Raw genomic sequence first — 24,221 nt, forward strand, 5'->3', positions numbered from 1 at the left:
ACCACTGGAGAGAAGGTGCTGCATTGATGCAGGTGCTCACTGACATGCATGTGTACATATGTGTATGTATATATATATATATCTGTATATAGAGAGAGCTGTATCAGGTTCTGCCATGTGCAGCGCGCTGGGGAGGGCTCAGCTTTCACAGCTGCTCAGTACCTGATGTGGTGGGCACCAGCTGGCACTTCACCAAGTGCAGACCCATGCAAACACACTCTCCCTGTGGCTGAGCACTGCCCACAAACCCACCAGGCCTGGCGCTGCTGCCAGCAGGGTGACAGCCATGCATGTCACCAGCTGCCCAGCCGTGTGCTGTGCCCCCTGTGCCCTTCCCGTGCCATGGAGCTCTCCCTGCCCCCGGGGCTCAGAGCCAGGCCCTGTCCCACCCTACCTGTGCCAGCTGGCAGGCTGGGTGGCCGCGGTGCCAGCCGGGTCCTGCTCGCGGGGCCCCCTCAGGGGCAGAAGTCCAGCGGTGGCCACAGTGACCAGTCCAGCTCTGGGGCCAGAGCAGCAGACCCAGGTGTTCCTCCAGGCACGGGCATGGCAGGGGCTGCCACGCTGAGCTGTGGCCTCCAGCAGGAGGGGACAGCCCTCTGCAGGCAATCCCTGCGTCTCAGCACCCCGGGGCGAGGGGCAGCAATGGTCACAGCAGGGCTGTGGGGTGTCCGTGTGTGCAGGGGTAGCCCAGAGCTCCCATGGGCTGTTCCATGGGGCCATGCAGCCAGGAACAGGGCTGTGCTGCCAGGGCTGACCTGAGGGTGCAGGGCAGGGGTGTCAGGGCACCCTGACACCTCAGAGCTGGGCACAGGGTTCAGGCCCCTGCTGGGCAAACAGGGGCCGTGGTTGGGCTGGGGGTGGAGGGGGCACTTAGGAGCCCTGTCTGGGCTGGAGACTGAGGCATGCAGGGATCAGAGCCCTGGGACCCTCAGCTGTGTCACTCAGAGGCCAGGCACTGGCTGTGGAGTCAGTGCTGGGGGAGCCCTGGGGCAGGGCCATGTGTCAGTGCAGGGGGCCATGGGGCAGTGTCCCCTGCCCAGGCAAACAGCTGGAGCAGAGCATCAGAAGGTCTGAGCTGGCTGTTGGAGTGTGGACAGCACCCCTGAGGGAAAGGGGCCAGGGTCAGGTGGGATAACAGAGCTGGCAGGGCAGCTGCCCTGTCCCACACTGCTGGGGCTGAGCCAGAGGTGGCAGCCAGGGTCAGCCAAGAGTAAAAGATCATCAGACACATCCATCAGACACATCCATCAGACACAGCCACGGCGATGAGGTCCCAGGTGGAGCCAGGAAGGTGAGCCAGCCAGGAAGGGAGGTCAGGATCAGGTCCAGGGACAGCAACCAGGGTCAGCCACAGTGTAAGGATCACCAGGCAAGTCCATAATGACAGCAAAGGCACGGTCAGGCTGGGAAGTCAGTCTGTGGGCCAAGGTCCAGGGTCAGATCACTGGGGTCAATGGCCAGGCACAGGCATGGCTGTTGCTCTGGCCAGGCCCCAGCAGCAGAACTTCAACCCACTCTCCAGCAGGGATGGCCAGGGCCTCCCTGCCAGGGCACGTGGCAGCCACTGCCCCACAGGTGCTCTCTAAGCTGTCCCCATGCCCATGGAGTGAAGTCCCATCACGCTGTGGATGGAGGAGTGCAATAATGACACTCATTTTCCCTTTGGTGGCAGCAGCAGGGTGCCCATCTGTCACAGGCAGAGCAGCAGCTGGGCTGGCAGGGACATTGCCCAGCTGCTGCTCCAAGCCAGCCTCCCCCCAGGATGGCCAGAGCTTTGCTGGGTGACAGTGAGGGATGTACCTGGAAGAGCCTGTTGCACTCCATGATCATGTGGGCCAAGCCCTGCGTTGCTGCCAGGTTCTCGTTCAGCTCCCTCTGGTCTGGCTTCCCCAGGCTGCACTTCCTCTGGCTGGACCTAGAGAGGGGAAGGTGAGAGGGAGGCTGAGCGAGCAAAGTGCTGGGAACAACACAAAACACTCTGCACTGAAGGACCTGCACTGTGCCATGCAGGGCTAATGGCTAATGCAGTGTGACCACTGAAGGTCAATTCCCTCCCAGCACAACCCAAAGGTGTCCAGGGCACTACTGGCCAGTAGTAATGGACACCCAAGAAGGGCAAGTCAAGGAATTTATTCCCCAAACACACCATCACACACTTGGCCAAGAACAACAATGACCCCAAGCTTATTTACACCAATATCAAGCTCCTTTGATACCTGCAAAACCCATGCAGAACCTTTTAAATCCTTTAGCCCAAACCACACCCAACACATTTCAAAAACAGTCCCCTCTTTTAATTCATGCTAGTGGTATTACATCATTAGTCCTGGCTTCTGAAACTTTTATCTATGTACATTCCTGCCAAAGGGCTTGAAAATTGGGTGGAAGATAATAGTCCTGAGTGCTGCTCCTCAGAGTCAGACCTGTCAGCTGGAACCCTTTGAAGTGGGAACCCTGCACCAAGGCATTAATGCACAGTTACAGCAGAGCCACAGCTTCAAAGCATCCTGCCTTCTAAACACTGACAACAAAGAGAAAACCCCACTGCTATCTTTGGTGCTAACATTTCAGAGCAGCTCTGATGCAAAGCAAAGAGGAGCAAGTGCCTGAGTGTGGCTCCCAGGAGCTCAGACAGCCCAGCAATGCAGCAGGACCTGCTGCCCCCCCTGCACCCCCTCCCCAGGCGCCCTGGTGGTGGCCCCGGGGCTCCCCTGTGTGCCAGCTCAGCACAGCAATGCCTGAGGTATTTTCTGATGCTTTGTGACATTGAAAAGAAAATCCTCAGTGCTTTCTTTCCCTTCCCCTGTGCTATGCAGAGCCTGAGAGATGCCAACAGCACATCTGACAGCTTTGCTTTGGGACTGTCCTCCCCTGCAGATCCCCAAGTGAGTGCTCAGCTCGCTGTGCTGTCGGGGGCACGATGCTCCCTGCTCAGCCAGCTGAGCTCTCCTGCCCTGTCTGTCTGTCCACAGCCCAGCAGCACCAGCACAGCACACAGCCCTGCCCCAGGAGCCAGATAAGGCACGAATGCTCTCAGAGATTATTTGTCTGCTTTGGCCCAAGGGCACCTTCCTCCCTGCACGTACAGACAGGGGATGTTATGCAACCCAGATACTTTTACTTATTAAGATAAATTTACAGAATCCCCTGGCTCAATTTGGCAGGAATGATGCCCTTATCACCCAGCAGAACCAGCTGCCTCAATCTGCCAGGTATCTGCAGGGCCTTGAGGCCACACCTGGGCTCAGGTGGGCAGTGCAATAGCACATTTCCAATGGCCAGCAGCATTTTAAGGCTAGCAATGAGCCACATGCTGGGCTCCTGGGCAGCCAGGGGTGAGGGAAACACACACAGAGAATGGTCAGGAGCACAGCAATGGGGCCTTAGCACAGCCTCTGCACTGGGCAGAGTGACCACACTGCTCCATGCACTGCAGGCAGCTCCTGCTGCACCTCAGCAACCAGACTGAAGGCAAACCCATGGCACACACAGCCCATTTCCCCCTCAAAATCAGACACTGAGCCCAGGCCAGCCACAGAAAGCACTGCTCCAGCAAGAGCACTGTGGACAGCAGCAGGGCCAATACCTGGTAGAGGAGGAGGAGCTGTCCCGCCTCAGGGTGTTGAGGTGAAACAAAGAAGGAGCCAGACAGACAGCAATGTTGGTTGGGGTCATCTGGTTCTCCTCAACAAAAGCCACCACGTCTCGCAGGAAGAACAGGAGGATTTTCAAAGCTTCTCTGTTTTCCTTTGGGAGAAGGAGAATAGCAGCCTGGACAGCCTGAAACTGCTCGTCCTTTGGCACGTCTGGAAACACAAACCATGACAAGAATCCTGAAAACACAAACCATGACAAAAACCCCTCGTGACCTGCAGAAGGAGCACCCATCATGGGGTCCCCAGCAGGGCCCTGAGCCTGTAGGTTCATCCATTTCCTTGTCCCGAGCTCACAGCAGACACGGCAAGGCCATTATCCCACCAAACATGAACCATTTCTCCTGCTGCCTGTCAGGTGCATGTTCACACCCAGGGATGCTGCTGCCTGACTTGCCATTTATCTTGAACACCATGCTAATGAACACATCCTGAACTGAGTTACAATCCAAATAAGGAGCTGTCTCCCCATAAAACATGACTCTGCAGTGATACTCTGGAGCTGCTCTACTGTCTTTTCCTTTCAGCTTCAAGCACGAAGAGAACAGATGCTCTCAAGATAACTCAATTCAGAGACCAGTGTTTTGCCAACAGATTTTAATTCACACTAACCCCCACTGAGACTGTCTGGCCACACAGCTCTGGCAGGAGTGTGGGTCTGGTTCATCCTGCCATACATCCCCAGCACAAGGATTTCTCCAATTAACAAACACCACTGCAAAGGGCACAAGATCACTTCTCCTTCCCTTCAGGTAGAAGCACATACATAGAACACACTTGGTGAAACAAGTGTGAACACACTCACATACATAGAACACTACTTGGTGAAAACAGCATAATTCTTATCTCCAAAAGAGTAATTTAACCTGTGCACTGGCTCCAGAAGATGGGTGAGAGGGGTGAATAGAACTTGGGCATTTGCTGTTTCTCTCCCAAAACAAGAGACAGGAGGTAGACAGTGGCCAGATTACAATAATTGGAAGAAATCCTTTGGACACGGGAATTACAGATCTCCTTACAAAGGAGGATTTGTGAATGCAAGAAGAAAACTTATTTCAAACAGATAAACAATTTTCTGACAAAATTTTAAAACCCTGGCAGGTGATGAAATAAAACCCAACAGAAGTTCCATGAACCTACACTGTACACAGAACAGCAGCTGCTCACTGACTTAGGTCAATAAAAGCCACATGGGTTAGGCTGCAAAACCAGTCCTCTCAGAAAGCTCACAATCTGTCTTTCAAAACCCTTTCTCAGAAGCAGAAGAAACTTGTCTGTCCCAACAACATTATCAGCCCTACTTCAAGCTCCTTCCCCAATCCATCTGCTTTTAGAAAGTGAATTCCTTGAGGGCAAAGTGCTGGAAATAGAACCTGTTTAAACTGTATTAAATGCAGTATTTCAGCTTTGAGTTTTCTTGGTTTTTTGGTTTGAGTCTCAAGGACAGTAACTGTGAGCACAGACAGAAAGCTGCTGGCATTTCCCAGCTGTTTCACAGCAGCTGTTCTTGGGCACCTTAATAAAGAAATAAATCAATATATCAGGTCTTCTTGCTCAAGAGGCTATGCCAGGCCATGAACAAGGCGACCAGGTTATTTCTTAATTTTGCACAAGGCAATAACTGTTTAAAAGCACAGTTTAAAGAGGCTGCTGCAGCATTTCCTTACACTCATCCTTAAGAGAAGAGAACCAGCTGGTTCAGAGGATGCAGAAGGGAAGCTCCCAGGTCCAGAGCCACAGGAACTCATCTTGTCAGAAATGTCCTGCCTGCCTTGTCCCCTCTGGCTGCAGGGAACTTGGCACTAGTCCTGTCTGGCCACTGCCTTATGGATATTAAGATATCCAAGGCACTGGAAAATGTCAGTGTTAGGTACAGGGGATAGGAAAGAAGATGACATATGGACTCTATCGTTCAGAAGGCTAATTCTTTTTTATTAAGAAACCCATTGCTTTTTTTATACCCTAGTTCACTACAGGTGGACTTTATTGGTCCTTTAATTAAAACACCATCACCATTGGCCAGTTAAGAAACCACCCTTAGGTACGCAAATCTCCATAACCCATTCCACATGTTCACAACACCAGGTGCAGCAAGTTGGGCTAAGAATTGTTTATCATTCTTTCCTCTGATCTCCTCACAGCCTTTCCCAGGACAGTGCTGGGAAAGCTGTGTGTTATTCCCTGTTGCCAGAGAGCAGGGTACCAGCTCTCTGGGTACCTACAGGGTACCCAGCAGGGTTGCCAGCCCTGGGTACCTACACTGGTAGATGTGCAGGAAGGATTCACAGAGCCTGCTGGTGAAGATGGGCTCGGGGAGGTCTCGGAAATACTGCTTCACCATGTCTGCCACGTCAAAGGCCGACTGCCCCTCGTAGCACACATTGTTTGGGCTGGTTTCATTCATTTCTCTTAAGGACAGGATCCTGGATTTAACGCCTGATTTTCGGAACAGGCCAACCTGTGGGTAAAAGGAATTATTAGAGGCAAAGAGAGGAGTCATTGGGAATCAAAATTTTGATAAATAAGTGATCCTTCACCTTCCTTCTAACAGCAAATATCCTGTGGCAGTGGGATTGAACGCCAAAATACTTCTGTATCATTGATTGAACACCAAAATACTTTTGTATCAGAAGCCACATGGACATTTCTCTGAGGCAAGCCATGCCTGGTACCCACAGAATCAGCTATGACATACCAATTTTCATCTTTGTTTGGCTTTTATTTCATACAAAAGTACTTATTTTGCCTTTTAGAATCACTACCATTGACACATATCCATTCTCTTGGGCAGGCTGTGTTTACACATGGGAACTCTAAGTTTCAAATTCACCACTGTGTGTCCACCAAACACAAACATACATCAGCTGCTGGCTTACACAAACTGACTCTGAGATCCACAAAGCTCCCTGTAACACCTGATACATCTAATTTTTCCACAGGCTGGCAAAGGGCAGATGCCATTAGGAGGGAAAATTTGATGTTCTATTTAATGTGATTGTCAACTCAGCGAGATTTAGGAGTTTCCCATGAGCTCAACCCACCAAAATGTCTGGTGACAGTTTTACTCTGTGCCACTGTGGCAGTGTTTACACTCTCTGGTTTATTTATATGAACTGAATGGATACCATAACCTCAACATGAAAAACACTTGCACTGTCACTTTTGCACTTTGGCATCATATAACACTTCTAGACAATGGCAAAGCACAGGAAGAAAAGTCCTCTCTTCAACTAATATGTCTCATGTCACAAGGTCTTCATTTCTGCAGCTATGCTATGGAAATACCATATAGAGCACATACTTCCTCTGCCATCTCCACTCAGGGGATAAATACCCAGCTGAGCTCCAGGAAAAGTTGTAACAGGCAGTGCTGTAATGTTTTCTCTCTGCTGAGTGGTGCATTTCAGCTGAAACAAGACTAATTCTCACATCAGCTCTGGCACTACCAGCAGCAGCCACAGAACAGAGGAACAGTGACATTGGCAGATTTGCCTCCCTGGGGAGCAGAGCCGTGACACCTCCCCAGGCAAAGGCAGCCTGGAAACTGCCTGCTCCAGGAGGGTTTCACTGAGGGAAGGCACAGAAACACAGCACAGGGCTAAAGGCATTCCCAGAGGGGATCAGCACTGGCATTTCCTCACAGGCCACCTGCTCAGAGCTACACCCTTCTGCCCACTCAGAGCCTCAGGGGTAAAAAACTCCTTCAAAAAAGCATGAAAGAGAGTCTGCTCCCCTGGAGCATAGCCCAGAGCTCCTCTGGGCTGCCTTGAGCTCATACCTGGTCGAGAAAGTGGCTTCTCAGGTACTCCAGGGCTTGCAGGATGCCATTGGGCAGGGGATGGCTTGTCCGCTGCATGTTCAGCAGTAAAGGAACCCCAAACACATTTTTGTCCTTGTAGTCTGAGGCTTTGGGCTTTTTTATGAACTTTGGTATGGTCCTGGAAATGAAAACCAAGTAGATGCAGCTTACCAGGTGTGCAGCACATTGCAGCTGTTGCTGTACACTCATCAGAAAGGGCTGGGCTGCACCTTGTCACAGCCCCAAATACACACAGCGCCAGGAGGGAGAGAAAATCAGCAATTGCAGGGATGACTTCCTCATTTCATTGCTGAAATTAACTTTAATAAAGCATCCTCGTGGGAAATACATTCCATAGGACTGCAGGGTTTTTTCATTCTTTCTATATTCAAATGCAAGCTCCCTATCACAAAATGAATGTAAGTCCTCTGAGTGTCTGAATTTGTCACTGGTTTAGTTCAAACAGACAGTGCTGAAGGGCTGGATTCTCAGTCCCACAGTCCCTGGGATGGTCCTCTGAAAAAGCCCTGCAATTGGGCAAATTTAAAGAGACACTATGATGTGCCTTAAAATCAGTAAGAGCAGCGAGGGGCCAAAGTGCAGCCCACAGCAGAGGAAATGCTGGAGCCATGGAAATAACCACAGAGCTGCTGGCAATTTAATAGGATGAAATTCTTCATCCTGAACACATGCAATGCAGGCAGACAAGGAAATTCACATGCTTACATCAACCCCTTTCTTTCCAGCTCAGGTTGTTTTAATATCACACAACTTACCAGTTCCAGCCCTGCTTACTGGACGGGGAGTATCTGTCCATTAGAGCTGTGAGTTTCAGCAATGCCAGCTTTTGTGTGCGGGCCAGCTGGGCAGCTGACTGGCCATCAGTCTGCAGGGAAAGGCCTTCCAGGTTCTCTTCCACACACCAGTGCTGCTTCCCGTGCCTATGGGACAAATATTGCTTAACCTTAGGACCATTTCCCCATCCCTGTTTCCTACCTGCGTCTGTGAAGCACCCAAGACTCTAAATGACCTGCAGTTATTTGCACTTAAACAAGGTGCTTCCCACCCAGGAGGGGCTCTGGCAATACAAACTGTTTCCCTGGCTCCAATGCCTGAGTGCTCATGCAGATTATGAGTGTCCCTGTTCAGCAGAGGTCAGAATTGGTGCCTGTGGAGCAGTACCTGCCACCTGCAGGGCAGACCCTGCTACCTAGGACAGACTTTGTTCTGGTAAATCAATTCTATTTTGAGAGGACAGAATCAAAGGCAAACCCAAGGATGGCTGACCTGTTGGTGTTTTTAGAGTCTGTGATGTATGCCAGCTCTGCAGAACCAATCTCCTTGCCCAGGCCACAGGTGCTCTCTCCCCCAGCCTCCCCTGCTGCCTTATCTTCTGGGCCCTCTGCTTCAACAGAGCTTTCCTTAGGGGAGGGTGGACACAAAGAGGCCAAGTCACTGGCAAAGTCAGAATCCCCATCATCTGAGAACTTCTCAGTCCACTGATCCACCAGCTTTTTGAGGCCATTGACATCTGCAATGACACTGTTGAGCTCTGAGAAAACGTCGTCGTCGCCGAGCTGCTCCAGGCCCTGCAGCTCGGGGCTGGGCATGTTGTCATACACACTGAGCCTCTGATCCCTGCCCAGCACGGGGCTCCTGGCGCCCCTGGAGCTGCTCCTGCTCCTCCTACACCCGTGGAAGCTCCCAGTCCTCCAGTTGACAGAGGAGCTGTCTGCAGACAGGGAGCTGTCTGTAAGCACTGTGGGGAAAGTGCCAGGCTTGTGGCCTTGTGGTATTTGAAACATCTGGCTCTTTGGTAATGTCATGTCATTTTTTAGGTTTTGCTGGGATAGATCGTTCCCCAGCAGCAGCTTGCTGGTGTCCATGTGTTCTGCATGCATCCTCCTTCCTTCACAGGGGCTGCCTGGTTTTGTAAGAGGCCTTGCAGTGCTCCCTGTGCTGCTGTTCACAGACTGATTGCTGCTATTGCTGCTCTGGGGAGAAAAGGGAGAATTGTTCTTTGTTCGGATGCCAGAGAGGTCAGAAATATTTACACAGTTCAGCATCTTCATCTTTTCTTCATTAAGTCCTTCCAGAAGAACAGGTTCACTTATTATGGGTTTGGCCTTTGACTGACCACTCCTTAAATTGCAGCTCCTTAAGTGCAGCTTCTCCATTTTCTTTAGAAGGCTCTTCCTCTTTTTAGATGGTGACTTGTCCAAAAGCTTCTCCTCACTGGTGATATTTAAAAATTCACTGGGGGGAGGAGAACAACTAAAAGCAGAGTCCAGTGAAGGTACCTTAACTGAGGAACACCTTGAGGAGCTCGTGCTGGTTTCCACATCTTCAAAAGGTTTCTGGGAGTTAACAACGTCACTGTCAGCACTGCTGGTGCTGTGAACCGAGGACACATCGTGCTTCTCACCATGATCCAGACAGACACTGTCCTCATTGCTGGTGATTTTCAGCACTGGGGTGGGAGCTCCAGCCCCCTGCTCTGCTGGGAGAGCTGCCAGGCTCCCGACGCGAGACCAGCGCTGGCTGCACCTCTCGTAGGCCCACCTGTCACTGATGGCACAGGGCTCATCATCCTCAGAGTCATCACTCTGGGAAGGAGGAAAAAAAACAACACAAATTCAAGGGCAAAGTTTGGCAAATTTTAAATTACAAAAAGCGGTTTAATATAAAATGTAGACTTAAATTTTCTGCCGACTTCTGAAACCTCCACAACTAACACAGGGAAATGTGACCACTCAGACATTGAAGATCTGCCCTAAGTTAGTTGAAAAATAGGCTGACAAATGATGCCCAAGCATGCTGACAATCTGGGAAGTGACCACAGGAAAAAGTGACAGATTTGATCTAAGGGTGAAAAATCCTGTTTTGTGGCAAATCCAAGCATTTTGAAAGATAGTTGTATTGGGTTTACACTGCCTTTCCTAAAGTCAAACAAATCAAGCACTCTCACACTTCTGTGACCAAAACCCATCCATTTTCAGGTAAAGAAGTGTTTAGCTGTGGGGCTGTGCAGCATCAGTACCTGTGCACCCTTCTGGAGCTCCCACCTGCACCAGGTGCCCTTTGCTGGATTGTCCCCACTCTGAGGGAACACTGGGACAGTGAAACATTGCAGAGATGGGAGCCACCTGCCTCTTCTCCTGCCCCATTCTGCCCCAAGAGAGAGCAGAACTCTCCAAAACCCAGACATTTTCCCAGAATTTGGCATTATTTTCTCTCTAGTCCTGTAGTTAATCCCCGGTGGCTCAGAGGTTTGGCAGAGCTGGGGCTGCCCAGCCAAGCTGTGGGCACCACTCTGATTTAGCTGCAGTGGCAGAGCACAAAGACAGCACAGCTAAAACCCACTCAGCTTGTAGTGGCTGAACATTTGGATTGCCCTTTGGATTTCTTTAAGTCAACAGGAGTGAAATTTCACTTTCAGCACTTACATAAGGTGGGAAACTACATAGGAAAGCAATGATAGCCATGATGGGGCTTTGGGGCAACTTCTCCTCCCACAGTGAATTTTTGGACAGTAACCTGTGTCAAATCAAATTTTTTAAGTGTTTCAAAAGCCACCCCTTCAGAAACCTGCCTTGCAAAGTTTCAAACATTACATAGCAGCAATCTCCATCCCTATGGTTTCTCAACATAACATGCAAACAGCAGAACTTTGTGGCATGGAATAGAAAGGAAAGTTCAGGAATTGCTAATCCTTCATGCACTTTTGAACCCAGGTGTTTGAAACAACAGCTCAACACATGTTTAATCAGAACAGGAACTGTATGTTACAGACATACCCGATTCCTGTCACGGCTTATTTCCACTTTCATTGATGCATACTTGTTCAATGTGTTCAACCTTCTAGGGTTTGAGAAAAAACACAGGAGTTTTACATTTCAGCTATTTTATTGCTTGAAAACAAACATGCACCAAACTAGTTGTGATCTTCTACCAGGGAGTCTTCACTATTGTCAAAGAGTGACATTCTGCTAGAGGCTCCCATACACTGGCCCCAAAACCAGCACAAATAACAACACCATGATGTTCACACTTCCAGTTCTGCCATCTTTAAACTAGAGAAGACAATAATCAATCTAATTTAAAAAATCATATTATTAGTGCTAATGATTGTGAAAAACTGCATATTGATTTAAGATTTTGAAAAGAAATTAAATTCTGTGTGGGCTCCTCAAAAAAAAAATTTAAAATGAAGATGTTAACCTGTATCTCTGGAAGGACTCATTATCTATCATTTTAATTAAAGCTTGTGGAATCAGTAAGGTCCCCACATTAGTCAATCACTTAGATGTCAAACGATAGGTGGCATCAACACGAGGCACACAGTTTCTCCAAGGAGCAAACAGGACAGAAGTGACACCAAGAAACAAAATATACCCAAAGTTCTCTAACATCTGCTGTGCTTTAGAGATGTGAGTGTGAGCAACTCCTCTTGGTCCCCAGGTGCAGGCAGAGCAGGAGCTCAGAAAAGGACCAGAACACCTCGCCAGGAGAGGAACTTTGCAGTGCCCTAAGTGTTAGAAATCATCATTTCTGCTGTAGAAACTCTGCTGACCAATCTCCTCATGAGGAGCTGCAGTAACTGCAGCACCAGCTGAAGCAGAAGCCTCACACTGTCCTGGCTCTGATCCTGGGGAAATTCCACAGGGCCCTGAGTCTGACTGGGCACTGCCAGTGCAGGTTCATTTGTGTGCTCTGAGCAGCTGTGGCAAAGCAGTAACTTCAAACCAGTACCTTTGCTTCTCACCCAAAAAATATTCAGGAAAACAGAGCAGATCTCATGCAGGTAATTTTTTTTCTGTCTATCTGCTGGAACAGGAGTTGGAGGAAATTCCTGCACTCCATTGCACATGATCCTAGAGAGCAGCCTGCCATGCTTGCAGGGAGCTGGTTATTTTTAATCAGCTTGCAGCCATTTCTCATCACAAAAAAGATATTTAATGCTCAGTGTAACATCCCTGAGAGCTTGGCTAAAGAGGGAGTGCAGACATGTGCTTACTTTACCTTTTAATTCCTAAAATAACCAACTATATTGGCACTAAAGTGTGGTGAAGTGATTTCCTCAGTCACAGATTTGGTGACTTTGTTCCTCTCTGACAAAAGCAGAGGCATGAAAAGATGAGTAACAAGTCACTGGGGGGCTGGGGGTATCAAAGATCATCCATGATTAATGTTTACCTGAACAGTGATTCAATTGCATCTCCATCTAAAAACTCATGATCTCTCCTCACAGTTTTTACATCAATGGGAAACTGCATATCTGTGAACAGAGAAGTTGAATCTGAAATCTGAGCTGTAATTGCAAAGACTTTCAGTTTTGCAGCTTATTTATCACAGGATGAAATGAAACTGCTTCTATTTCTATAGCTGTGCACTCATGCAAACATCCTTCCAGCAAGTGAGGATCAGTTCCTTAGGGCACGGGGGGGAACAAACACAAGGATCTGCTTGCTGCTGTTGGTACAGGTGGACAAGCCCTTCTGCATTTCCAGGAGCTTGCAGTCACTGATGAGAAACAAAAAATAACCTTTAGATTTGCTTTGGTTCTCTGCACCTTCTACAGGATAAAGCAGGGATTTTTTTTTTTTGCCATGGTGAGGTGCAATGCAGCTCATGAGAAACACTCTCTGAGCTCCAGGGAGCCTGACACATCGTGCTGGGCTGGGAGATGAAGGGTTCAGTGTTTCAGCTCCTAAGATTTAGCCTGGCACATGAGGGAACCACTGGGGTCCATATGTATTTTCTTAGCTTATTTTATAAGCTTTATTTTGCTAGCCAGGTCAGGAAAGAGCATAAGCAGCAAGGTAAGGCAGGGGATTCATTTTCCAAAAGGATGGCAATGCACATTTCCAACAAACAGCTTATGGAACACAATCTGCTGTGGGCAGACAGGAAGCATTTCCAGGTTTCATGATATACAGCTTTCAAACCCAGCTCTACTGGCTTTACTGCAAATTTTCAATTTTGCAGTGACTAGGAGAGGTGGGAATGAGAGCAGTTCATGTTGTTCTTTAACTGTGGTTCTTTGATAAAATCTTTCTTAAATTAGGTTAGATTTTGTTACTTTTGATGTTTGTAACAAAAACCATATTTTAAAGTATAACAAAAACCATATTTTAAAGAAGAACAGTTTTAAGGTATATGCACAAGTGTGGCCTGAAAAATTATACAAGCTCTCAACAAACCCATACCTCCTCCCAAGAAATAAGCACACTTAGTAGTTTTAACAACATAGAAACATGCTGAAATTGCATTTTTGACTGGCTGGCTGATGCTGAATATTCCTCCTGAACACTTATGATTGCAAGATGATTTTTTGCAACATTCTTTTTCAAAACACCAATAAAGCAATCTCACTCAGATCACAGGCTGCAGAGCCTCAGAGGAGTTTTGGATGCAATCAGTGGTTGGAAACATCACTTCCAGCACCCCAAGGAAAAGAGCCTGAAAAAATTATAAGCAACTAAAAATAACAAAAGCAGAAATTTGACTGAGTTACAGTCTAACAATAGGAAAAGAAAACCAGGGAAGATTTGGTCCTTTAAAGAATTGTACTGAGTCCCTGCTGAGATGTCCCTTCTGCAAGAAATCACACCAGGTCACTCCTTTCCTCCAGGTTGGCATGAAGATATAACAGAATTTGGAAGTGCTTCCATCAGAAGTGTCAGGTTCTAAAATATATTATTTATGTGAACAATTCCACTCAAATTCAGTGTCAGCTGCTTGGCAAGTCTTTGTGATCATACCTTCAAACAGCTGAGCATACTGGGGAAATCCAGCAGCTCTCAGCCAGTCGCAGGCTTCTCTGGCTTCAATTTCTGCAAGGAGAACACACAGTTGTTCATGGACAGTGCTCAGCAGAGGCAGTGAAAAGTTAATTTCACCTGGCATACTCTCTGAAATCTTGTGTGTTAATGTTCTGCTAGGATATTGCTAAAAAGGAATAAATCCTTGTTCCGATGCACATACAAAGTTCTGCAATAGTCATTCATACTATTGAGATAAGCAAATATAGGATTGATAGATTTGAACACACACATGGGATGTCACACAGGGGGGTAAATCAGCAGTGATAAGCTAATTTCACCTGGCACACTCTGTGAAATTTTGTGCGTTAATGTTTTGCTAGGATATTGCTAAAAAGGAATAAATCTTTGTCTCCAATGCACGTAGCTCTGCAATAGTCACTCACACTATTGAGATAAGCAAATAAAGGATTGATAGATTGGAACACACACTTGGGATGTCACACAGGGTGGGTAAATCAGCTGTCCCTGAGCTGGGGGCAATGGAGCATCTACTGCCAGTAGAAACGAGTGACCAGAGCAGGGTGTGGGGCTCACATCTGTGCCCTCACATGGCAAAGCCTGCTCGTGCATTCCAGCGCTGAGAGATGGTGATAAGACACAAACAAACCCTATAAATAAACTTAAAATGCTCTCACAACTTTAATAACACTGGCCACGGCCTAAGCATTCCCAGAACAAGAGTTCTCAGGAGTACCTGTTGCTAGGCTCTATCAATATTTATTTCCTTGCCAACTACCTCCAGCCCTTGGCAATGAGCACAGCAGATGTCAGGAACTCGCTGCTCGCTCTGTGACAGCTGGGCAAGGCTGTGGCCAGCAATGCTGGAACATCCCACAGGGGCACAGCAGAGCCCAGCTCACAGAATCACACACATTCTGTGAGCCCAGCCCCACAGAATCACACACATTCTGTGAGCACAGCCCCACAGAATCACACACATTCTATAAACCCAGCCCCACAGGATCACACACATTCTGTGAGCACAGCCCCACAGAATCACACACATTCTGTGAGCCCAGCCCCATAGAATCACACACATTCTGTGAGCACAGCCCCACAGAATCACAGAAACAGGCAGGTCAGCATGGGTACATGCCCCAGCTCTGATCTCTGAGCACTGCCAGTGTCTGGGGCTGTGGAAGAGGAGAGGATTCCCAAATGCATTTCTGCAGGTCTGTGTGCATCCCAGCGTGTGTTACACCAGCCTCCAACCTAAAAGCAAAGACTTCTTGGAAAGGAGCATTGCTGAGCTACCTGAAAATCCAGCATGCTCAGTAGAGAGAAATGTTTTTAAAACACCTTAAAGAGTAGCATGATAGGCCAGAGGAACAGAGCTGGTCCTTAAAACTATTTTCTTTACACATACATTCACAGATTAGGATTCCAGGGCACTTCACATTCATACCTGTTCAAATTCACTGCTTGCCTTGCTCAGGCTTCTCAATTGTAAGTCATCAGTGCAATCAGACACTAACCAAAAATATCACACAACTTCCAGGATTTTATTTTTCTACTTTAAAACTTAAAATTGTTTCCATTATCACTTAATCAAATTGAACAATGCTGTTCTAACAGAGGCTTCCCTGCACAAAACTGCATGGCTTTTTCATCTGAGAATAAAGTGATACCATAGGAAGACCAGGATATTTTTACACAAAACAGATGGATCAAACTTTTTTTTCCTACTGCAGAACAGAAACTAATTTCTTCTACAAGAAGAAATATATATCCACTAGCTTATATCCCCTATGCCTATATTTAATGCCATATTTAGTGCCATAATTTATCATAATCTTTACCACAACACAGCATTTACTGGAGACAATAAAAGACAAGCATTGTATTCACAGGGAAGAAGGAAAGGGAAAGGGAAAGGGAAAGGGAAAGGGAAAGGGAAAAGGAAAAGGAAAAGGAAAAGGAAAAGGAAAAGGAAAAGGAAAAGGAAAAGGAAAAGGAAAAGGAAAAGGAAAAGGAAAAGGAAAAGGAAAAGGAAAAGGAAAAGGAAAAGGAAAAGGAAAAGGAAAGCTACCTGGAGGAAAGAGCTAGGAGGATGACCAGCCTAACACTAAAAGTTTCACAAAGTGATTTTCATTTAGAACCCCAGTAGATCCACTCAGCCATCTCAGCTGTGGAGGAACTGTAGCTGTCCTCATTCAGACCTCAGCCTGAGCACAGCAATCCTGAGCTCAGACTGGGACTCTCGAGGGGCTGAAGCTTCCCCAGTTCCCAACACATTAAAAGCACAACTTCATTTTTAGACCAAACCAAGCCATGAAAAGTGATGCAAAATAGAACAGAAAAAATAAGGCAGAAAAATATTTTGTACCTAGTGAGGCTATTTTCAATGAATATGACTGAAAATACACAATTACAGTTGGCTTCTTCCATAGAACAAGGACAGAGGAGCTGGGGGAATTTTCTTTGCTGATGGAAATCTCCAGGCCTTTTAACATACCTTTGCACAATCACAGGGCATGTTTGGATTAGATATTGGGAAGAAATTCCTCCCTGTGAGGGTGGTGAGGTCCTGGCACAGGGTGCCCAGAGCAGCTGTGGCTGCCCCACCCCTGGAAATGTTCAAAATGTTAAAGGCCAGGCTGGACAGGGCTTGGAGTAACCTGGCCTAGACCAGAGGATGACAATTTTTAACATCTTTTGGGTGTTTTCTGCAAAACTGAAATAGCAGAGTGACCTAAATGTGTCACCTCCCTCTCCTGAACTGATTTCATAATTAAGCAGATGGGGAAAAAAAATCCTGCAAAACTTAATATTCCTAGTTTAGAGGCTGCCAGCAGCTCCTTCATGCCAAGGCAGCTATTTCCCCAAGGCTAGGGGTGGTAGGTTACTACCAGATGTTTATGAGAAACAACACAGAGCACATGGGCTGTGCCACCCTTTGGCTGTGCTGTGTCCCACAGGTACATTCTGTGCCCAGGCCCCTGCACAGAGCATTCAGAGTGCTGCCTGTGCCCCAGCCCTGCCCCTTCCCCATGCACCCTCCTCCCTGCAGCCCCAGAGCCTCCACCAGGGCTGGGACACTGTCACAGACACATTTTATGGAAAATCCTTTCCTTAGGATTTTTTCCTCCTGAGAAGCTTAGAGGCCTCAGGAACAAAATGTGAACAATGGTTATCTGCTGCTGTGGAGTGCAACAGGTGCATCTGTGATTGGCACATGCTGGATGTTTCTAATTAATGGCCAATCACAGTCAGCTGGCTCGGACTCTCAGCCTGAGCCACAAACCTTTGTTATTCATTCCTTTCTATTCTTAGCTTAGCTAGCCTTCTGAGATGAACCCTTTTCTTCTATTCTTTTAGTGTAGTTTTAATGTAATATATATCATAAAATAATAAATCAAGCCTTCTGTAACACGGAGTCAGATCCTCATCTCTTCCCTCATCTAAGACCTCTGTGAACACGGTCACGGGACACCTCTCCTGCCCCTGTCCTGGGTTTGGAAGCTGTGTGTCCCATCCTGAGAGCAGACTGCACTCTCCTGGGCTGAGCTGTGTCCCCATCTGAGCACTGTCCTGAGAGCAGCCTGCAGGACCCACACTCCTCACCAGGCACCTGCAAACCAGGTGCTGCAGTGTGAATTAAATCCCTGTCAGAATGAACAGCACTGCTAACCAGATTGTTTGCGGCAAGGGAAAGACATCTGTGCTGAGATTTGGTATTTGGGCATTGTCTCTGAGATGTTTTCCTGACAAGAAGCACTTTCCTAAAAACAAGGCAGAGGCAGCAACCCAAACCAGTGACAGCAGTGTATCCAACAGGCCAGGCAGCCTTACTGTGAGGTGAGCAAACTTCAGCTAAAAAAGAATCAAACTTCAAATTTTAAAGTACTCTACATAAAATGGGAGAATGTAAGTTTCATTTTGAAAGCACAGCACAGTGAACCTTGCTGCCAGGATGCAGTGTGACTTTGAGCTGCTGCCAAAGCAGGAGACCTCTTCCTTTGCCCAGCTGTGAGCTCCTACTCCTCACTGCCACCCCGAGCTGATGCCAGCAGGTCCTGTCAGCCAAACTGGCAGGAAATGAGTCACTCTTGTTTGCCAAGATGAGATTTAAGAAGTTTTAGCTTTCTGAATTGGCTACCACATGTTCTGATAGGTTCCAGTGGCAGGACAAGGGCAGTGGTGGGTCCAGGCCAGGGAGTTCAGCCTACTGTGAAACCTTTAATAAATGTATTGCTTTTCACAGAGGTGTCTCATTGTAGGTCTTTTTCAAAGCAGTTTTTAAACAGGTTTTAAAAACCAATGGTAGATGCATTGCTTCTATCTCCATCCAAAATAGTTTTCCAGTTTCAACAGGTAGGAATCACATGGTGATCAGGACTTCATGAATTAAAGGGATTTAAATCTGAACACCTTCCAAAACCATGGCAGAAATAAGAACAATTGGAGGGGTTTTCTTGCTGTTTGCAGCACTCCTGCATTAGCTACTGCAGGACCCTCCTTGTCCCCTTTTCTGTGGGATGCAAATGTGATGGTTGTGGCAAAGAAAGGATTTCTCAACATGCCCAGCAGTCAGGAGAACAGAGCAGAGGGTAGGACTGACTCCTCACTGACTGACATTGCACCACTCTGTAACGAAACAGAAACAATCCCAAAGGATATTGCTCTTTCCCAACCTCCCTCATTACACAGAGGACCTTTTTTTCCTCTCTAAATGGCAGCAATCCTCTTCAGCAGCCAGAGCCAAGCAGGTGCCCAGCTCCCAGCCTGCCTGGTGTGCCAGCAGGGCAATGCTGCTGCCTCCCCTCATCTCTAACAGCCCTCACTGCCATCCCCAGCCCCCAGCCTGCCTGCTGTGCCTCTCAGGGCAATGCTGCTGCCTCCCCTCATCTCTAACACCCCTCACTGCCATCCCCAGCTCCCAGAACTGCAGCCAGCACTGCAGGCTTGGCAGCCTCATGTCAAACTCTGCCCCACATCTTCCTGCAGCTCAGGAGCCCTGGGCTGGGGACTGGCAAGTCCTTCACACCCTGACTCAGATCCTGTCCTGGCTGCTGGTGCTGCTGAAAGTGACAAAGGGGTTTCAGTTCCGTTTGAACATCACAGGATGAGTTTCCCATCACATCTTTCTGTTTTGTGCATCTTCCTAGGGCTGTAAGAATTGATGTGACTTCCCTGTGACTTACAGCTGCTAATGAGGCATTTCATGTTACACTTTACACACATCCTGTGAAAAATGCATTTGCTGTGCTGGAACTCTGATTTCTGGACGTCAGAACTGCATTTTACCTGTGACAGGATTTTTAATAACTGTTTTTATTTACATTACATCCTTTTACTTGAAAAGAGAGTGGGAACATGATGTCTGCTCCATGCTGGAGGCTCAAAAGCAATGCTTTCAAAGGAGGGTGTTTGCACTGACCAAGATAAGCAGCCAGGGACTTGTAAAACTGTCCAACTCTCCAAGAGCTAAGATGGATCATAAATAAGTGGAAATGTTTATTCTGTTTTCTCTTGTGCAATGCAAAATATCAAAGCTTAATTGTACTTTACTAACCCACTTGAGGAAGAAGGGGAAAAAAAAAAGAGATTATAGCTTGGAATTTAGCCAGGATAATTTAGGCTCCATGCAGATAGTGAACATAAATGTCTGGAAAATGAAAAGGCCAAGATATTTGTCCTTTCATTCCTACTTTACTATCATGCTGGTGTTTTGGAACTGCAGCCAACTCTTCAGTTATCACAGCTGGGAACTGCAATGTATCCCAGAACTTTGTGGCAACCTTAATTGCATCTTTATCCAGCTCCTTGGCATCAGCTCCCAGGCTGATTACCAGGACTCCCAAGCTGATAGCAAAGCCTTTACTCAGGTCCTTGTCATTTTCCTCCCCTGTTGGTTCCTGGGACCCAGACAAGTTTAAAGGCATTTTCTTTGTAAACCACATTAACTGGTTTGTCAGTGCTGCCTGATCTTTTAATTGCTTCTGAGTGTGTTAGAGAAGGCAGTGTTTGCTCTATGGCAATTTTGAAGGGCTCAAGGAAAGTTGGTACCTAATTCCCATCAGCTTCAGGAGAAATGAGACTGTAACTCTCTAATTGCCAATCCACACTGGAAAATCCTTATCCAAGTAAGTAAGGGATGTATCTCCCTGCAATCTCATCCCAGATATGTTGCTTCACTGTGCTCCAGCCCTGCTGGCTGTGAAGCAGGAACAGATCCCACATTTCTCTGAGGCAGAAGCTCCTTATGGATGTTTGTGCACAGGACCCTTGTACATGATTGAGAAAAATTTGATGCAAGATTTCTGGGAGGAACTGTAGCAGGGAGGGTACTGCTGGCTGCACTAGAGCCAATACCAATAAACATACATATATGTTTATAATAAATAATATAGCACAGAAGTAACAAACCCCAAAACAAGTGAACTGTCTGTGCTCTTTCACTGCGTAGCACTAAGTTTTCCTTAATTATACAAAATGCCAATAACACCACAGGTCCAACCTACATGTAAGGAACTATTTAACCAACAGAGACTGCCCAGTAAGTGGCTGTAACTAAAAGCAAGCTGGATTATTGCCCCTGCTAAGTCGGTGCTGAGCCTGCTGAGGCCAAGGCAGTGGACAAACTTTTACTGGGTCACTCTGCCCTGATGGAGCTTGTTGATATTCGAAGATACGCAACAAAATCAGACAACCTACCTGGAACTTTCCACATGCATCCAAACAGTCAGTAAAGGCAGAAGCTACTGGAAGAGCATGATCCAAAGTGTTGACAGCCAGAGAGCTGCTGTCACACTAACAAAGCAGCGATGGAAACAGCAGCACACACTGGAGCCTCACCTGGGGATGTCACTGACCTGGATCTTCACCTGGGGATGTCATCTGCCCACAGCACCCACTGGATTCTCACCCAGGGAAGTCATCTGGCCACAGCACCCACAAGATCCTCACCTGGGGATGTCATCTGCCATAGCACGCATAGGATCCTCACCTGGGGATGTCATCAGCACCCATGGGATCGTCACCCAGGGCTGTCACTGACCTGGATCTTCACCCGGGGAGGTCATCTGCCCATAGCACCCACTGGATGCTCCCCCGGGGATGTCATCTGCCACAGCACCCACCTGGGGATGTCATCTGCACCCACGGGATCCTCCCCCGGGGCAGTCACTGACGTGGATCCTCCCCGGGGCTGTCGCCTACCCACAGCCCCGTGTCCCGCCGGCGCTGCTCCGCTCTCTCCCTCTCTCCGCTGTCTCCGCCCTTCCCGCCGAGCCCCGCCCGGCCCCGCTCCCGACCCGTGCCCGGGAGGGCTGTCCCGGCTCCCGGCCGGTGTCCCTGCCCGTCCCTGCCCGTCCAGAGCCGCTGTCCCGCACCCGCGCCCCGCACTCGTTCACACCAAGGCAAATCGACATCCCCTGCTTCCCTCGCTGGCTTACCCCCATGTTTCCAAGTTTTGCCAATTCCTCAAAGTTTTACAAAATCATCTCCTTTTTTCCCTTCAGAACTGTGCTGCCTCTGCCCTGCCCAAGCGCACCGGCCCGACGCTGCATCCCGAAGGAGGTGCTGTGCCCAGCGGTACAGGAGGAACAGAGCGGGGCTGGGGTTGGGATCCATCCCTAAACCCGACCCCTCATCCCCGGTACCGAGTGTGCCCCAGCTCACGGTGCTCTGCAGGGCAGGTCCTTCGCCACAGTGCTTTTCATGGATCAGACACAACCTGGGCTTTATTTGGCTTATATGGAATTAGTCTGGATTGTGATTTGAAAAGCTCCCGTGCAGTTGAGCAATGAACCTGGGTGCTGAAATCATATTAGCATGTTTTTCAACCTCTGCAACAGACTCGACTTTTTTGCATTTGCTGTAGTTCATTGCTGCTGTGATTTGACTTTTTGCTTTTAATGATGCAGCACAAAATCAAATAAAAAACCCTGATCAGTCTTTGCAGGCTGAACAACCATCAACAGGTAGAGTGGAATGTAGGCTGGTCTCAGAAGAACATAGCAAAAGTTTAAAATTATTTCAGTAGAAGTTAACTTTAAATCCCTAATAATTTTATATCTGCTGGACTGTCAGGCATTACATTTCAATAGGACAGTTGGAAGGGTGGGATGCTGATAATTTACACAGGTTGAAAGGTAATTCAGACTGTGAACAACTCCAGGAAGCCAGACCAGACTCTAAATTTATGTAGAAAAACTTCATGCAGTGTTTAGGTTCTTAAGAGTTTGGAGTCCAAAACACAGCAGGGAAAATAAGAATTTGAATGAAATGGATAAACAAAAGTTTTTAATTAAAATAAGTATTCTTATAGATGAAGAAATCCTCTTTTCCCCAATCTTATTTAGGAATATTATACCCTAATGAGGTTATAATTTATGGGTGTGTTTCATTATCACTAGTGTTCTGTATAACAACCAAATGCAAAATTTGCACAGACCTATGATTTATTTTTGTGCAATTGCTTCCTAAATGGCAATTTGTTTGGCACAATGAAGATGATGTTTGATATTGGCACTGGGTGACACAATACTAAAGAAATTAGGGTACTGTGATATATGGCATTAGCCATGATTACCTAAGAAAATGCTTTTTGCCAGACCCACCCAAAGCCATATAAAAAGAACACACCCTGCTCTGATTAAATTTGCAGCTATGTGCTTGGATTAGGAAGACAGAATGTATCATTTAAATCTGGATAACATCAGCAGACTGCTCCCATCCATAGAAATGAAATGCTCCAACCAGAGCCCGCAGTTTCTCTTTCCCACCCATTTTCCTTTGGGCATTTCCCGTGAGATGACAGTGCACAACCCTAAAATGCTCATTTGCTTCCTCTTTAACAGCAAACTACCATCAAGCTTCCTAGTTTTTTGTGGGTTACCAGCCATGGAAAGACCCACATAAAACCTTAGGGGTGAACTCCTTCAGTCCAACCCAGCACTGAGTGAGGAGTTCCTGAAGGCTCTGCAGGAAGGAAGCACATTCCTCCATTTTGATCATTTTATCTATCCTAGAGGACAACAAACCCAGGGAATCCTGGCATCTGCCTCTCACTAGAGGAGGTCCAGCCCACACACAGAGGTTCCATGCTGGAGTAAAGGGTGTCTGCAATAAGGATGTCTCAGCTTCAGAAGGGGATTTGGGTATTTCACAGCCTCTCAAACCCTCCACATGCAGCTGCCTGGATGATGACTTGTGGGGCTGCTGCTGGAGGTTCCCAAGCTGGAGGGAGAGACAAGAAAAGGTTTCCTGCTCACCTGGGTTCCCAGGTTTCTGCTCACCTTCTCAGTTCCCAGATCTGCAGCTCTCCAAGGACCACAATAACATCACTAGAGCCTCAAAGCTTTGTTTGTTTGGGACTGACACCTGGAAAATGGGATCATTTTCCCCACATGGTCCTTGTTGCTTGATTTCCTGTTTTCTGGACCCACCTACCCTCACTGAAGGCTCTCCAGAACCTTTCTGACCTTGGGCTTCCTTCCAAGCCTTGGCCAAACCCGACTGTAGTCAGCTCCTGCAGGGATTCTGCCCACAGCAGCTCCAAACCACTCACATTCCACCTCCATCAAATGTGGTGAAAACAATCCTAGAGAGGGTCCTTTTAAACAACTTCACAAAGTACTGCATGACCAAAATTAACTGTTTTTAGAAATGAGCCTGCTGTGCTGAATCCCTCACTCATGCTTTACCAAAACTCTGCAGAACCCCAAGTCACCAAAGGTGTTTCAGACGCTCACTGTGCCAAGCACTGGTGTCGCCTCCCATTAAAGCCAAGCTCCCTGCATATTTTAATTCCTGCCACTGTAATATTTCCTTGCATTTACAAGAGATCACCTCACTTCTTCCTTCCCCTCTCCCTCAACACTTTCCATGAATCCAAGATGAGTGACATTTCATTTCTAACTTTCTCCTGGTAAGATCCCAGAGTAATTGCTTTCTATGTCTTCTCTGATCATCTTGAGTTAACACAGGAGATCAAGG

At 47.5% G+C, this 24,221-nt stretch overlaps 1 protein-coding gene across 1 annotated transcript; it reads right to left on the reverse strand.

Annotated features, from left to right (window-relative positions):
• Nucleotides 1-1,283: 1,283 nt before the first annotated feature.
• On the reverse strand, nucleotides 1,284-21,682 carry LOC131090031 (rho GTPase-activating protein 7-like). The gene is made up of 13 exons (XM_058035103.1): nucleotides 21,536-21,682; nucleotides 20,937-21,032; nucleotides 19,931-20,137; nucleotides 14,217-14,403; nucleotides 12,649-12,730; nucleotides 11,250-11,313; nucleotides 8,740-10,058; nucleotides 8,229-8,393; nucleotides 7,432-7,591; nucleotides 5,913-6,111; nucleotides 3,587-3,806; nucleotides 1,801-1,915; nucleotides 1,284-1,416 (listed from the first exon to the last, which is right to left on the reverse strand). The coding sequence occupies exons 1-13, from the start codon at nucleotides 21,680-21,682 to the stop codon at nucleotides 1,399-1,401; spliced, it is 2,979 nt and encodes a 992-aa protein (XP_057891086.1). The 3' UTR covers nucleotides 1,284-1,398.
• Between the last annotated feature and the right edge of the window lie 2,539 nt (nucleotides 21,683-24,221).

The sequence above is a fragment of the Melospiza georgiana genome, chromosome 15 (genome assembly GCF_028018845.1).
Source record: "Melospiza georgiana isolate bMelGeo1 chromosome 15, bMelGeo1.pri, whole genome shotgun sequence".
Taxonomy (NCBI): Eukaryota; Metazoa; Chordata; class Aves; order Passeriformes; family Passerellidae; genus Melospiza; species Melospiza georgiana.